At 39.6% G+C, this 13,574-nt stretch overlaps 1 protein-coding gene across 3 annotated transcripts in view; it reads right to left on the reverse strand.

The window, feature by feature from the left end:
- The window catches only part of GALNT18 (polypeptide N-acetylgalactosaminyltransferase 18), a 209,147-nt gene that overhangs the window by 36,339 nt on the left and 159,234 nt on the right, over positions 1-13,574 (reverse strand). For all 3 annotated transcript variants that reach the window (XM_032112176.1, XM_032112175.1, XM_032112177.1), the window contains exon 10: positions 9,061-9,156. In XM_032112176.1, coding sequence (XP_031968067.1) covers positions 9,061-9,156 — 96 coding nt within the window. The remainder of the gene's footprint in view (positions 1-9,060; positions 9,157-13,574) is intronic.

The raw sequence follows: 13,574 nt of genomic DNA on the forward strand, positions 1-13,574 counted from the left end.
CTTATAAAATTCATAAAAACAATAAAAAGAAGGTATTACATAGCCAGAAAATCAATTAGTTTGATATTCTACTTGCCTTCTTCCTGCATCAGCCTCACCTATTTAACAAAATGCTGAATAAATTGTTTCTGGTCAAACTATAAAGACAGTAGATATATGTTTCTCTCCTTCCATATCAATAACAGACATATCAACTGTGGACAAGATAACCAGAAAAGATGATAAAGATGGATTTACTCATCCAGAAAGGCAACAGAATTCAAGATGAAGAGAATAACCCAAAGGCTGAGAGGAAAATGCAACACCTAAAGCAATACAGAAAACACGCAAGGTAATGATAACACAAAACACAAAACAAAAGTACTTCATAAATTATTAAAACAAAATCTGTGAGGAGCCTTCTGTGAGGTACAGCCTCATCAACTAACCAGTTTTTCTTAAAAGCAACAAAGAAAAACCCTCCCAAAGAAATCACCCATGGAGAAAGCCCCCAGTTTGAGCCCTGTGCTCCAAGAGAGGGGAACAGAGGGGATAACTATTAATTGATTCATCCCACTGTCTCTCCTCCAGAGCATCCTCTGTGGCCTCGGGGTGCTGCTCTGAGCACTCCACAGGCTCCCTTACTACTGCTCTTTGCTGACACGATGCATTATTCTTTTCTGCAGTAATGTGATGAAAGCTGAGTTTATCAAGTCTAGGTAAATTATATCAGATTTTTTGCCAGTTGAAGTTTCTATTATCTCTGTGGAAATCCTGCTTTACTAGGCAAAAGCTGAGGAACTGAATGGCTGTGATAGCATTTTCTGAGTACCCTTCTGACATTGCTTCTGATCAGCATTTGCAAGCTTTCCTCCCATTAAAGGTTAACTTATGCTTCTCTATCTTTTCAGCACATCTTCTAATATATAGAAAATTGCACCAGTACCTCTACTGTAAAATATTAAATAATTCTGCTATCATAAAAGAGCTCTTATCCATTCTCTGAGATGAGCATTTCCCTTTAATTTAGAAGAATGGATGAGTGAACAGGTACAGCATATTACAGACAACTGCTTTTATTCCTGTTATATTTTGTGGTTAGGAGTTTTATTTGCTTTTTCAAACACGTGTCTTCTGTGGCACTGGCCAAGTTATCTTTCACTCTCCTGCTGCATCTTCCTGCTTAAAGGAGCAGTTATTTCTCAGTCAGAAAAATGCTTGGCTTTTTATTTTCTTAGAGCATTCTTGGCTCCAAGTTTTGAAGTAATTAAAGTTCTTAATATTCTTCCTCACAGCACTTAAAAGAATTGAACTACTTTTTGAATTCTTGCTTTTTAACTTCAGCTCAGGTCCTGGAACCTGAATGTCAAGATTAGTGCTTTAGCCAGATCACTAATTTCATCTTACAGTAGTATTTTCCTTTTTCATTATTCATGCTCACCTTCAGCAGTGATCCTGTACACTAGGGAAGAATATAGATTTCAGAAGCATATAAGACATTTTAAAGTTGGGGTTTTTTTTTCATTCTAGACCATTCTATTGAAACAAAGATAAAACTTCTTCAAAACAAAACCATTTCTACAAGACTACAAAAATCCTATATGCTTCCAAATGAGAAAATCAATGTTACTCTTAGGAAAAAAAAGATTATTTTTCAATTCTCTCATTTCACCATGGTTGGAGTTTCAATTCCAAGTGATCAGTTCTCTCAATTCTCACAGGCACACGCAGTGTTTTCACACTACATGGTTTCCAACACAAAAATAAATAAGCAGAAATATCCATTCCATTATTTCAAAATTGAGTGATGTAAAAGATATTCCCTCTGATCCAGAATAATGCAGTTCTACAGCTTTTTTCCTCTGCTTTTGTTTTCAGCCAGTGAAGTGTAATATACAAAAGACCTATCCCAGGTCTGAAACTTGAAGAAGGACCTCTTGTGCTTATTCTTTTGAATTCCAGTGCCTTTTACCCTCTGAACAGAGAATGGCATTCATTATATCTGACACTTTCATAAAATGAAGAGACAGGTTGGTCTCTGTTTTATTATTACAAAGACCTGTGTTCAGTCGCAAAATAGAGTGTGCAAATCCCTCAGACCCATCAGATCCACACTCACAAGCTAAAAATTCAACACTACTGATCTTCACCTGCAACGAAAAACTCTCTTATTTAGGTTGGAACAGACTTTTAAGATCGAGTCCAACTGCAAACCTAATGCTGCCACAGCAAGTACAGAAATAATTCACTCATGGCAAATGGCTCAGTATAAAACGGCTCCAAAACCAGATTAACAGATTCCCCCTCTGAAACTTTGCCCCGAAGGAAATAATGAGAATTTGTCCAGAATCAAACTTAAGGAAAAAGATTATAAAAAAGAAAACAATATACAATGTGAAATGTCTTCATCCATGAAACATCCCCAGGAAGAAAGCATTGCACTGCCTGCGCTGGGCCAAGAAGGACTGGCTGGTTTCGGACGCCTTTGAAACATCTCTGTAGCTCCCTGATGTACCTGTCATATACTCTAAGAAGGCTGAAGCTTTGAAAAAGCATTGCTGGATTCAGCTTCTCAGGTATACATAGAAAAACCCAACTTTGAAAAGGATTGCAAAAAACTAACATCAGATTTTGCTTCCCTTGCAAACAAGGTTATCACGACGTCCCGCAGTGGTAGGGAGGAGAAGAGAGATCCAGCAGGCAGGCATTGTGCAGCAAGATTCATAGATTTTAATTATTTTACAACTCTTTTATAGACTTTTTTCTTCATAGTCTAATTGGTCAAAGGATCAGCCACCCCTTGGGGTGATTGGCTAAAATCCTAAAGCATCCATTGTCAAAATATTTTCCTACTGTACCATAAACAAAGCTCTGCAAGGTCGCAGGTGTTCACAGTTTATAGAACTTCTACTACTATCTTCTGTGAGAGAGAAAAATATCTCATGGGACTGGAAAGAAGCAAGAGAAATACTTGCTAGCTGCATATTTGTATCCACACAAGGTCACAATTCCTATTAACTTAACTATGATCAAAATCAGGATTTATGCACTGAAAAAAATTAGTAGAAATATAAATAGCCTTAATAAACTACTCAGCAGGAATGTCTTATATAGGACATTAATTGCCATAGCAATTTACAGAATATATTTAAAATAAAAAATATAATTTATTAATGCTTATAACCATGCTTGCCAGGCAGTTTCACTGACTCTCTAAATTATCTTCTATTACTTGGGCGTCTGCTGAACTGAGGAACCTAAATTGGGGGAAAAAAACCAAACCAAAAACTAGCTATTTATTGTGGAAAAATATCCTTGCTCCCAGAAATCATGCATGTACATAAAAGTTAGTGTTTGGCCCAGTGCTTAGATTATTCCACAAGACTTCATGAAAAAGGCAAAGAAAAACAACGAGCTGGCAGTGCTGTGAGATGCAGCCCCTGGAAGAAGAGCACAGACCCTGGGAATCAGACTGGCCAGCCAGGCTGCCTCTCTGCATAGGAATAATGACAGACTGGCTGGACAAAGAGAGGAGTGACCACTCACTGTACCCACAGCGTGACTGCAAAGTACCTGGGCCAAGATGGAACGGGACATTCTGTACAGCTCAGGCTCTGTACAGCCCTCTGTGTGTCTGCACCCACAAAATGATCATCCTCAAGCAGGTAATTACCAAGTTCAGCCCAACATGTTAGAAAGAAATGGTGCTGTCACATCAGGCTGCCTCGTACACAGGTGCCTAATATGTCTGACATTGGCCTCCAAGACAATCATGAACATCAACCCTGAGTTTTCATATACCTGAGAGCTGTTGAACAGCTGCTGTGCTCCCTTTACTGCCTAAAAAAGGCTGCCTGAAATGTTGTTATTGTAGACATCTCATCTTCAGGGCAGTGATTTTTCAACTCTGAAGGGCCAGTCATTGATCCATCTGAAGGTTTTGTTGTGTTCTTCCTTATTCCCTGACAATCAGCAGCTGTTGCATGTGGGGCCCTTCTGTTAAACTATTTTCTTGCACAGAGTCTCAGTTTGCAATGCTTATGTGTTTTACACACATACTTAACAAACTTATAAATAACAGAAGCCCTTTTCTGGAATGTATTACAATTATCTGTGTATGAACAACCACCATGTTAAGAGATTTGATTGAAGAAAACATAGCTTTTATAAAAATATATATGATAAACAGTTTAAAAGAAGCATTCATGAATCATACAAAGAGTTTTTAGAAGTTTAGAAGTTTCTGGGAGTTTTTGCAACTGCTCCCAGTATTTCAGACACTATGCTTAGAACACAAGATTATGCTTTCAGGTCAGAGCCTTGTACAGTGTGAACTGGCACAGCTTTATGTGTTGGCAGGACTCCCTTCCACTGCCTTCAGTGGAGATGCAATAATTCATACCAAGCAGGGCTGTAGTCACCTGTGTCAGTTCTGCAATCTCTTGCAAGAACATGAAATATATAAATGAGTGTCCCTTCTCACCTGCTTTTCTTTTCAAGTGATTCTCCCCATTCAGTCTTCCGACCCTGTTCCTCAACTTGAATTCCTCCAAATCTAACCGGTTTCTATTGACTTTCACATCACTGGATGAGCTTGGGGGTTTAACTGCTTATAAATTGAGAATTATATGAGCCAGAAGCTATTGAACAAGGGAACAGAACTGCCCATTATCCCCTCAGTCACAAGCAATTATCAAGGTAATTCTGTACTTAAAATATCACTTCATTGATTGATGGTACTTATTTATTATATAATAAAGTCTCTAATAATGTGGTATTTCATTCTCATAAAAGAATCTTCTAAACTATCACTAAGGAGCAGTTTTAATGCAAGTGACATGCTGTCATCTTCCTGCCTTCAAGATTACAGGCCTGGTTAAACAGCAGTCTTAAACAACAACAAACATCCAGGCTCAGGCAGACGCCAGAATTAGGAAGGGAATGCAGTCAGGCCTGGGGCACATACTTACTGCAACTACAACAACCATTTTTTTCATGCAAAACAGGGGCACAGCTGGAAATAGATCTCTTAAGGCCTAAGCATATGACTGAGTTGTTGCTTTACTTTAACAAGTTCAGGAATTAGAAGAGTACCTTTATCTTTTCTACAGGAACCACTTAAAAAACCCCAGCAAAACCCCCAGAGCCTCACATGAACTTTGTGTTTTATGTACTGTTTTGCCAGTAGTATTCTTCTGCCTTCACATTTATCTCCTCTCACTGCCAAGCCACCTCATCTCCCAGTTTTTCTCATTCCTTTTATCATCGCTCTGACGGGGAGCTGTTGTGCTTTGCCTCTAAGATGATCTTATGTGATTAGTAAAATGATTCCTACCACCACCAAACAGTGCAGTAGGAGCCTGGTTTAACTCCTGTAGTTAACTATTTTACCATGTTGGCTGCTTCAATGGTTGCAAAACCCAGTTTTGTTCAGAGGCTTGATGTGACAGGCTAACAGAGACACTAAAAGCCATTTACAGTGACCAGCAGCACACCAAAGGTACCAAAACCACCTGATGGCCTTGGTTTGAGCACATCTAACAGCTGCCTGGTACCCGTGGTGGCTGGAGAAGAGCAAAAGATGCTCAGGTGTGATGGGGGTGTTCCCTGACAAGTCTGGGGAGTTATGTCAACACTCTGTGTGTTGCTGTGCAGATAGAGCTGTAATGACAGTGCTGGTTTGGGCTGAGAGTGTCTAAAGGCAGAATGGAAAGATGTGATGCTTAGGAAGCAACACCCTTCAGCAACAGAATCAGGGGAGGATGAGCTACTTAGGCAGCCACGCTGTTCAAATGCCACCACTTAGACAAGGAAGCTCTCAAAAGCATCTCAAATTACTGGGGCACCATTTTGTAATGAACTCATTCTTATTAAAGGTAAAAGAATAGCAATTCTTCCCTTAAATTCATGTGAATGCATTGCAGGATCATCACCCAGTTTGGTTTTTCCACTGATCAAACATTCAGTAAATGGTATGCTAAATCCTGAAGTGTCCAGTCTCCTAGGGACCAGGACAAAATACAGCTGCCCTGGAAGGCACCGTCCGAAGATGGAAGGAGGGTAGGAAACACACCTAATCACAAATTCTAGTTTTTCAAACGCCTTCTGTCTTTTCAGGCCAAGCCAAAGACCCTGCTGTGAGGAATTCTTTCACATTAGTAGTATCAGAAGACTACAGAAAAAGACAGATCATATTTTGATTTTCCATTCAATCTTAGCATTTAACCACACATAAGATTTGCATCAGTTTCTCTGTGTGTAGAATGGAAGTATGAAATAAACACAGTTATAAAGCACTACAAGATACTTGCAGGAATGAACTGTGAATATGCCAATGTTAGTTACAGCAGAGGCAGAGAGGATTGCTGAAAGGTTTGGAATCACAGAAGTCTTACCATCACTAATCCTGATTCTATTTAAAACTAAACTGAAACACCACAGGGAAAACTACTTTTGATCAGTTCATTGCAATATTTTAGGGTATTTCCTCACCATTTTCTACTGTTTTTAATTAGGAAGCTACACATTATGTTTTTGATACAGTCTATGAAAAATGGAGCACGGAATTTTAATGTCAGGTATGCAGATCCCTTTCTATTGACTTCAATGTTTTCTTTCCTATATAAAGCATATTAAAAGGAAACAGTAGCTGTACCTACGATTCTAAAACTATTTTTTGATGTCAAACACCTTATCTAAGCCACTTCTCATGCAAAAAGATGAAAATCCAAAAACATCTGAAAGTAGTTAGGGGAAAAAAAGGGAAGTTATCCAGTTTAGAAGAGGGGCTATAGTAGTAACTAAGAGCAGCAACTTAACTGCCTGTGAGGGAATGGTTCCTGGCAGTCAGATGGCACATCTAGATGCAAGTGTGCCAAGTGGTGGCAGCAATAAAACTATAAATGGAATAACTACAACAGAAAAACTTTGCATCTGAGCTAAGAACGGCATCACCAAACACTCAAGCAGGCAGTCCTGAATCAGGGCACTAATTTGTTTTGGTAAGGACTGCCAGGTGGGCAAAACATCCCCCTTTATACAGCATTTCACCACTGCTAGAATAAAATTAACATCTTACCAGTATCTTTTGTGGCTACTGGAAAGATCACTAAGATTAAAAGGAATATTTATACACATATTTCCAAAATGCAAGAGAAAAAGTCCATGGCTGGGCTGCAGCTCTGCCTAAGCAAGAGATGCAACATGTGCAGTGGAAATCTCACAGAAGAATGCTGAGTGATGTTTGTTAGTTCTTTCCCTCTCAATACTGTAATCCCTAACACAGGGAAGGTCTAATTCTCTTTTGCAAAAGTTCTCAGGCATTACTGGGACCTTACCCAAATTTGGGCCTTTTTGGATGTTGTTTTTAACATGAGTTACAAAATGAAATACACAGTAATGGGGAGGAGACACAACATTCTAATTATGAAGGAGCAGTCTTTTCAAGAAAAGTTTCCCTTGCCTCTTTCCCCTCTGTCATTTATTTGCTGCTATCTCATTTGTACAGAACTTGAGCTGACATTCAAAGGTAGTTTTTTATCTGGTGAATAACAAACTGCGCTAATTGAAGCGACTTGTTACTGTTGTTTGTCTCTCAACTATAATTAAAGTTTCTAATTGGAATTTACAGGCATGCCTGCAGTGTATTGTTCTCACAGATGATGTGCCACGAGAGTCATGGTGCCCTCCTAGAGGACGAGGAATAATGGCTCTGGCTCAGGGGTGAATTGCACAGTTCCTTCACAAACACTGAGGACTGTCTTGCAAACCTCCTGCAGGCAAACAGTGGTTCCCACATCATTATGTGACAAATAAGGCACAGCCCATGCAGTGAGTGAGTCTGATGGATGGGATTTTCAGATATTTCTGGCTTCATCATTCATAATTTACTCAAGCACGATGCCACTAGTGATCAATATTAAAGGTCCTCAGCAAAGGAAGGCAGTGCAGAACAGAGTTCCAGCATGTGCAACTTGGCAGGGAAGTAGAGAAACATATCTGCATCTCACCAAACTCAGGTCTCCTGTTCACTATGAGGTACAGGCACAGGGGACAAGATCACCCTGTCGCTCTGTGTTTATTTCTGAGATACTCTGAGGATTCATTTGCTGTATAGTCAAAACAGGTAATTTGCCATTCCTGGGTAAAACCACATTCCATAACTTCATAGGGTGGGGCATTATTAGTGCCCTTTCAAGAAGGCAAATATAAAAGGTAGTCAGGTAAAAAAAATCATTCAGACTGGAGGGATTTTTCAGTTTCTCCAACCACTCCCACAAGCATATCCATTTCCTTTATGTCCTTTTTGCATATGTTACTTTTGAGGTTAAATAATCTGCATATCTGTCTTTGACAAGCATGTTCTAGGCCATGCAACATTATTTCTCCTGTCAAGATTTGCCTCAAAATCCTTTCACTTAAGCCCATGTACTTAGTTGGGGACACACGTCTTTACCCTCCTGTCTGCCAAGTTAGTAAATCCAGCTGCTATGTAAGAAAATGGAAAGGTTTTGGTAATTTGAGTCTTTGGCACATAGTGGAATAATAGGACAACAGCAGAGAAAGAAAAAAGGAGATTTAGGGGCGGGGTTTTCACAAGAACAGGGTTTGGAATTTGACACAGCTGTATGGTGTGAAGAAGGTGGCTGTACATTTCAGATTTGTGGAAATGACACAGTAAATACATAAAGTAAAAAACCACATTACTTCAGATAATGCATAAATAAACTGTGGGTATACCTATTCGTGTATGCAAAATGTTTTAAAATGCATTGCTTCATTCATATGACAGGCACAGTTAAGGATCAGAAATGAAAGCTTTTATCAGCAAATCTGGGTCAGTGCTGACTCTCATATTCCTTAAATTCTTTCAAAATGAATAAATCAACTTCCTTGTCAAAGCATTAATGTACCAGTGCTTCTCAATTTACAGCAGAAATAATGTTCTGTCTCTCTAAAAAAGAGCTACTAGACATCTTACCGAGGGATTGTTGCAGGAAAACAATGACAGGTACAAGATGGTTCCTCCTACACAATCTGCTAAAAGCAGCACCAAAATCACAGATCATTAGACAAACTAACCTGTGGTGTCATTCCATGGCAGATATACATGATTGGGATATTCTCTGTGTCTGGCCCTTGATCAAGGCACAAATCGCTTTTCAGGGAATTCTGCAGCTAAAATAAACAGAAAGAAAAAGAAATCAAGCAAGTTTTACGTGAGAAAAAGATGGTGTGATTACTTTCTTTTCTTTGAAAAAAATAAAACATATGTAGTTGAAGAAGGAAATATGCAAAATTAAAATATGTTGCAGTGAATATTTTGAAGAGAAAGCATCTGGACTAAATTCTTCCTTGTAGATAACCTAGCACTACTGATTTCGATAATGTTGCACAAAGTTTCAGGCACGGTGTATTTCAAAAAGCCTTCAGAGATAGCAATAATTTTTTGATATATGTTTTAAAAATATTTAGTCCCTGGTGCACACTATATACAGAACTTCAATGCATCCTGCTGAGCAAGATAGATGAGGTATTAAACAGCTTTTCAGAGTCACTCAGGAGAGTCTTCTGATTTCTGGAAATAATTCAAAAAACTGCTTTCAGCTGACACCTGAAGACTTCAGGGCGATTGTTATGCACCAGCTCCTCTGATTATTCTGGGCTGACCACACACAGCAATGAACAGACTGCAAATACTTGGCCCTGGTCAGCACAAAGCCCTGTGAAAAACCTGGGCAATGCTGAGACAGAGTTTTCTGAAAGTGAAGTGCTAAATTAATGAGCACAGACAGCTGGGAGGTCTGTTCAGAGTGTGAGGACAAAGATGTGGACTGCATACCCACGGACATCTATTACTGTATCCTGCAGCCGTAGGAGAGGAGAGGAGATCCAGCAGGCAGGAATTGTGCAGCAAGATTGATTTATTTAATTATTTTACAAACTCTTTTATAGACTTTTCCTTCATAGACTAATTGGACAAAGGATCACCCACCCTCTAGGTGGATTGGCTAGAAATCCTAAACATCCATTGTCAAAATATTTTTCTACTGTACCATAAACATAGTTCTACAAGGTCACAGGTGTTCATAGTTTATAGAACTTCTGCTAATCTCTTTGTGAGAGGGAAAAGTATCCCACAGCTTAGAAAGCAGCAAGAAAATTCTTGCTAGCAGCAACATTGTATCCACAAACGTGTAAAAGTGTTCAGTGATGTAAGATTGGCTCAGAGAATAGGAGGCAAGTGTCTGATGGAGGGAGTGGAGATGTGGTTTGCCACCACCTGTGATTAACTGGCCAGGTCTCTTAGCTGTGCACAGCGGCCTCTGCTGAGGAAAACAAATTCATACCCTTAGCAAAGAAGCCTCGAACTGCACTAGCACATAGAAGAGTGGACAAGCCAGAGACTGAAGACAGGAAGTGAATAAAATCAAAACCATTAACTCATCTCTACAAGACTTCCAACTCCAAACCTAACTCTAAATCCAGTAATGGACAGGAAAAATCTCAACATTAAAGAGAAAATATGCATTAGGTATCAATACTGGCATTACTCTCAAGAATTAAATCTTTGAGAATTAAATACAATCTCTCTCAAAGCTTTCTACTTCTTATTCATAATGTAACCATAGCCATGACTCTAATCACAATCAGATGTCTAAGCACCACTCTCTATCCAAACCAATGATAAATATCAGCCTTATTAATTCATGCTGGGTCCAGCACTACCTTTGTGTTTTCAAAACCTCTTCCATGAACTCCCATCCTAATGCTCGTCCTAGTGCTAATGTTATAAACTTTTCCACTACAATCCCCGTAATAAAGGAAGAAAAAACCAGAAACAAAACAGCAACTGACCTGTTAGCTAATAATGCTATTTCAAAATCTGAGGGCCAGATTCTCAGGAGCTCTCTCTTTCCAAAATCTAGTGGCTTTGTGGCATCCAACAATTAACCTGGGTAATGCAATTTTAGCCTACCAAGACTTAATCTTAAGAACAATCCAAAATACGACAGACAATCCCTGTGCTGAAACCCAGAAATAGTTAGTCAATACTGTCATTTGCTCCCTTTCAAACTTGGAGCCTTACAGAATACAGATATAAGGTAGACTGCCACAATTCTGAATTTGCAAAATTACCGCAAACATCAAGTTGCCATCAGGGAGCCAGCCATTACACTGAATACAACAAGCTTTTGGCCCAGTGACATTGCTTTCTTCTAACTAGGAGTATACTGCACAATTCAGAAAGAAATTTCCTTCCCAAATATTTACTCTGCCACCAACCCCAACCCTATCTATATGCCACAACATAAACTAGACCTGAATGATGCAACTATTTCCCTAACTCTCACAGAATAGGAGGAAATTTGGGATTCAGGAAATAAATACGTGGGGTGACTCTGTCAGTGCCTAAATCCTAATCTTCACCCCCATTCAGGTAACTTTTTCAATTACTCAGTATTTTTTTAAATTGATGATAATACTATAGTAGGAATATTTCTATTTTCTATGAAAAAATGAATCCAGTTGATGAATGGGAAGCATTTAGAGAATCAGAAAGCAGCTGACTTGGCTTTGAAGTATCACACCCTTCTCTGCTGTGAGATGTGCAAGCAAACAGGAGAGCAGACTCAAAAGAAGATTAGACATCCAAGTGATTCTTTTACTACAAGGATAGAGGCACTTAGTCTCGTGTCATACAACAGTATTTCATAAAACAGTGAGCTGTGTGTTTCACAGAATGCTCCCTCTTTATCTGTTGCCATTGTTGTCCACTGCTTCCTTTGTGACGGTACAAACAAGGCCTGCTCCTCACATCTCTGTCAGCTGATGATAATCATGTGCATTACTGGGCAGTACCTGAATCACAGAATCATAGAATGGCTTGGGTTGGAACACACATTAGAGATTATCTTGTTCCAAACTGCTGCCATGGGCAGCAACACCTTCCACTAGACCAGGTTACTCAAAGACCCATCCAGCCTGGTCTCGAACACCTCCAGGGACAAAGAGTCCATAATCTCTCCAGGCAACCTCTACCAGTGCCTCACCACCCTCACAGTAAAGAATTTCTTCCTAATACCTAACTAGGACAGATTATCTTTCACTTTACCCTCTTTCACTTTAAAGCCATTCCCTCTTGTCCTATCACTATATGTCCTTGTGAAAAGTCCCTCTCCAGCTCTCTTTAGCCCTCTTCAGATACTGGAAGGTTACTCTAAGGTCTCCCTGAAGCCTTCTCTTCTCCAGGCTGACCATTGTGTTCAGTATTTTTGTGAGAAACCCTTCTTACTCTTTTTGGTTGATGAAAATCTCTCAGCAGAGTATAAAATTACAGGGCGCCTGTGCTGATTTTCGTTTTGACTTGCATAATGTGAAGTTGATCCTGAGATGAGTACATTAGCTCTTCCATTGCCCTTCCTTTATTTATATTGTATTATTTCTACCTGAAAAGACTTCTTTAGCCAGAGCCATCTACAAGCAGAACCATACATTAGTTAGCTGCTGTGCCTCCTTCTCCTCAGGAAACTCCACACTTCATTAGATCACGGCATCACTGAGAGCAATTCCATGGTCTATGGCAGAGGCTCCTTGCACACAGGTGTGATTTTGGCGTTGTTCTGAACTAATCTGGAAGGTAACCATTATCTCATGCATTTAGCAATGACCTAAACCTGTGCTGGAAGTGCTTTTCTTCTCTTGTTTGATTGTATGAAAAGTCAGCATGATTATTTTAATTGATCATCACAGGGGTCATGGAACTTTGCAGGATGTACAATCCCTTCATTTGCCAAAACACCCCAGCTGCTCTATGGCACCCTCAGGGCTCTTCCAGAGCCATGCTGGCCAACTGCACAGGTCAGTTTTCTTTCTGAGGAGGAATGTGTGAAGACAGACCTTTCACTTGTATGATCCCCTCTTAATTAGTCACACTTCCTGTTTGGGAATGTCATGCAAAAAGAAAAATTTTGCAGGAATCAATTTTTGTGAAAATGACAGTGGAAAAGAATGTGAAAAGGCCATCCTAGGTTAATTACCTTACTATGGGCCTGTGCTCATTTACTCTGCTCATCTGCCCTCTCCTGTTTGGGGTCCTGCCAGTTTCTGAGGGGCAAGAACTGCTTCTGCCTTAATTAGCACAGTGCAACTCAAGCGTGATTTCAACACAGACAGGGGCACTACTGTTACACAAATGATAATGATTCCAAAATGCATGGATTTAGCTGCAGTTTCTGTTGGATGCAATGTAATTCTTGAACCTCTCTAGTGGTGCTTTACACATGGCTTAGCTATGTGAGATTTGGCTAGCTTGGCATGTGAGTCTTTGACACCTTGTAGCAGATGTCTACTGTGATACCTGTTCAAGAGTGAAGCAGGATTGCCCTTAAATGGCTAGAACTTTAATAAGGGAAAGCATCAGCCTTTTAATAGTTGGATTTGATGATATTAAAAGTCTTTCCATCCTAAATGACTCCATGATTCTAAATTAAGCTCTGGCTACAATCTTAAGAAGGTTGCAGTTGAAATACTGAGCCTATTTGGGAATTCACCTGCTGCCACAAACCTGTCAGTTCCAGTGTGTCTGCAAAATC

The sequence above is a fragment of the Corvus moneduloides genome, chromosome 6 (assembly GCF_009650955.1).
Source record: "Corvus moneduloides isolate bCorMon1 chromosome 6, bCorMon1.pri, whole genome shotgun sequence".
NCBI classification, from domain to species: domain Eukaryota; kingdom Metazoa; phylum Chordata; class Aves; order Passeriformes; family Corvidae; genus Corvus; species Corvus moneduloides.